This window comes from Galeopterus variegatus, unplaced genomic scaffold (genome assembly GCF_000696425.1).
Source record: "Galeopterus variegatus unplaced genomic scaffold, G_variegatus-3.0.2 Scaffold1180, whole genome shotgun sequence".
Classification (NCBI taxonomy): domain Eukaryota; kingdom Metazoa; phylum Chordata; class Mammalia; order Dermoptera; family Cynocephalidae; genus Galeopterus; species Galeopterus variegatus.
The window spans coordinates 47,205-50,293 of NW_007727291.1; the positions used below are offsets into that span (position 1 = coordinate 47,205).

At 47.1% G+C, this 3,089-nt stretch overlaps 1 protein-coding gene across 5 annotated transcripts in view; it reads right to left on the reverse strand.

Annotated features, from left to right (window-relative positions):
* Positions 1–3,089, reverse strand: part of CPT1C (carnitine palmitoyltransferase 1C) — an 18,853-nt gene that overhangs the window by 12,002 nt on the left and 3,762 nt on the right. For all 5 annotated transcript variants that reach the window (XM_008575380.1, XM_008575382.1, XM_008575381.1 and 2 more), the window contains one exon: positions 226–365. In XM_008575380.1, the coding sequence (XP_008573602.1) occupies positions 226–365 (140 nt within the window). The remainder of the gene's footprint in view (positions 1–225; positions 366–3,089) is intronic.

Here is a 3,089-nt window from a genome sequence, read left to right on the forward strand (position 1 = left end):
CTCAAAGTAAGTTTCAGAAGTTACTTTTTTTTTTTTGGTGGCTGGCCAGTAAGAATTCTGAACCCCTCGACCCTGGTGTTTCAAGGCTGTACTCTAACCAACTGAACTAACCAGTCATCCCTTAAGGTTACTTTTCTTTAGCGGGCACACCACATTGATAGGGAAACTTACTGGGTGGAGGGAGAGGGATTAGGGAGGTTACTGGACTGAAGTGGGGGACCTCACCAGTCTGGCAGCAACTCTTTGATCTTCTCCATTAGTCCTAGGGAAGGATCCAGCTGGAGAAACCAGGCGAGCTGGATTGCACTGAAGAGGAAGAGCCAGCTGAGAGGGCTAGCGGGTAACACACCAGTGAGGAAGTCATTCTGTGGGGAGGAAAGGGCATCCATTCAATCACTGTCCCCTCCTCTGAGCACCTACTCCATGCCATTGTCAGATATTTATTAGACACTTAGCATGTTCTGATCCCTGAGCTGGGGGCTCAAGATCCAGTGGAGGACAGACAGATCTGGGCCCTTCCCTCAAGTAGGTCAGTCCAGAATGAAGTGAGTGCGAATGGCCGAGGGGCCCTGTGGTGGCGGGTTGTAGATTGAGGGTGTCAGGGAGGGCTCCCTTGGAGGAGGCTACTTTTAGGCAGGTCCTCAAAGGCGAGACTGTCAAAAAGGGAAAACAATCCCCTGTACGCAGCAGGGTCTGGCACTCAGCAGGCCTTCTCGAACTACCTGGTTGCGGAGTGAATGAGGAATGAAGGAAAGTGCTGGGTGACTCGCCAGACTCACGTGGAAGTGTGATAGAGCTGACTACTGCTTAATGAGCACTTACTACATTCCAGTGCCATTTACAAGGATTAACTCTTTAAATCCTTCTTGCAACTCTGTGAAGTAAGTACAGTACCAAGATGACCTCATCTTACAAATAAAGGCACAATGAAGACAGGGCAAATGTTACTGTTGGTTATCATTGGGGCTCAAGAAACCACTTTCTCTTTTCTCCTTCCCACATTTTACAAACAGGACAGCCTCAGAGATCACAGTTTAGAACTTGGGCTCTGGAGTCCTACCCTATAGGCTCAAATCTCTGTTCTGTCACTTACTAGCTGGGTGACCTCAAGCAGGTGACTTCACCCATCTGGCTCATAGAATGGGAACAATCCTAGTACTAGACTCATAGGGCTGTCACATGGGCTCAATGAGAAAATGTCATCCCACAAATGATTATTGTGAGCTTACAGCTATGACAATACAGCAAGATCTCTGCTGTCAAGGGGGAAACAGACAATACGTACTTAAGTAAAGGATTTAGTGTCAGATGGTAATAGGTACTATGCAGAAGAATAAAGTAGAGAACAGGGCTGGGTTGCACAGCCCCAAGCCAGGCGCATGTAGGCACTCAATAAATGTGAATATTTATAAAACATTCATAGTATGAATAAACATGATCTCTTCTATTGCACTCTACTTCTTGTTGGGGACTTATTTACCTGACAATCTTCCTTTGCTTTGATGGAAAAAGTTGCTGGCAAACATTATTTTTGTTATTATTTTGTTATTTTTGTTGTCGGATTTTTAAAAAAGCAGTTGTCAGTTATTCTATCTGGTGCTCTGGACTGCAATAGAACGGAGGAAATGTCTCCATAGCACTTCCCACATACCAGGTGCATTAGTAAAGCATTTTGTCCTCCTTGTAACCCAGTGTAGCAATTATTATCCCTGCCATACAGGTGAAGAAACTGAGGAAACAAGAAGTTGAAGAGGCCTGGCCGGTTAGCACAGTTGGTTAGAGTGCAGACTTTTAACACCAAGATCAAGGGTTTGGTTCCTCCTACCAGCCAGCTGCCCCTCAAAAAAAAAGTTGAAGAACTCGTCCAAGGTCACCAGCCAGGAAGTCGTGGAGTGGGATTTGAACCCAGGTCACCTGGCTCCAGGGTCCCACTGTCAATCACTCAAACCATCTGTCTTGTGACCCTAATGTAACAGGCTGCACTTCAAGGTACTGTACTCTGGGGTTTGCTGGGTCTGAATTTCATATTCATTTGTAAGCCATTTCGGGGGATACTCTGACCTCCTGCTGATGAACAACCCACTGAACGCTGATGCAATGCCACATGCTTGGCGCAAGTAACCCACTGCAGGTAATTCAAAATAGCCTTATACCGAGATCAAGGTTCAGGTTCCCACACCAGCCGGCCACCAAAATAACAACAAAAAAATACCCAGCCCTATGACGGAGGTACTAGGACCACATTCTAGAAAGACAGCCCAGGAGAGTGGCCCTGAGCATAGACTCCAGAATCAGGCTGCTGTTCTAGCTCTCCCTGTAGTTCTATATTGTAGCAGCTGTGTGATCTTGGGAAAATGAAAGCACTTCTCTGGGCTTCGGTTTCTTCCTCTATAAATTGGAACTGACAAGACGTGTACCCTAGAGGGCCGTAATGAGGATTAGACGAGCAGTATATTTAAACGGCTTAGCTAGTATGGAGCCCGGGATGCACTACATAGTACCTAATATGATTTTAGAAATGAGGAAGCAGGGCTGGCTGGTTAGCTCAGCTGGGTAGGCTGTGGTGCTGATAACACCAAGGTCCAGAGTTTTATCGCCGTACAGGCCAGCTGCCAAAAAAAAAAGGAAGCAGAAACCCAGAGAAGTTAATTAACATGCTGGAGGTCACACAGAACCTATGTGGCACAGCCAGGATCATAAGATAAGAAAGGGGCTGCTGCAGCCAGCCATCAAAAAAAGAAAGAAAAAAATGGTGATGCTGTGAGCTAAGCCCTCATCTAAACACAATGCTTACGGGGCGGCCCGTGGCTCACTCGGGAGAGTGCGGTGCTGGTAACACCAAGGCCACGGGTTCGGATCCCATATAGGGACAGCTGGTTAGATCAACCGGTCATCTTTTTTTTTTTTTTCCTTTTTGTCTTTTTTACTGATCGGTAACGGGATCGCAACCCTTGGTGTCGCACCCGCACCGCACTCAACCAGCGAGTGGACCGGTCTTTATATGGGATCTGAACCCTTGGCGGGAGCACCGCCGTGCTCCCAAGCGCCGCACTTGAGCCCTATTCCCCTTATGCTCCATCAAAAAATGC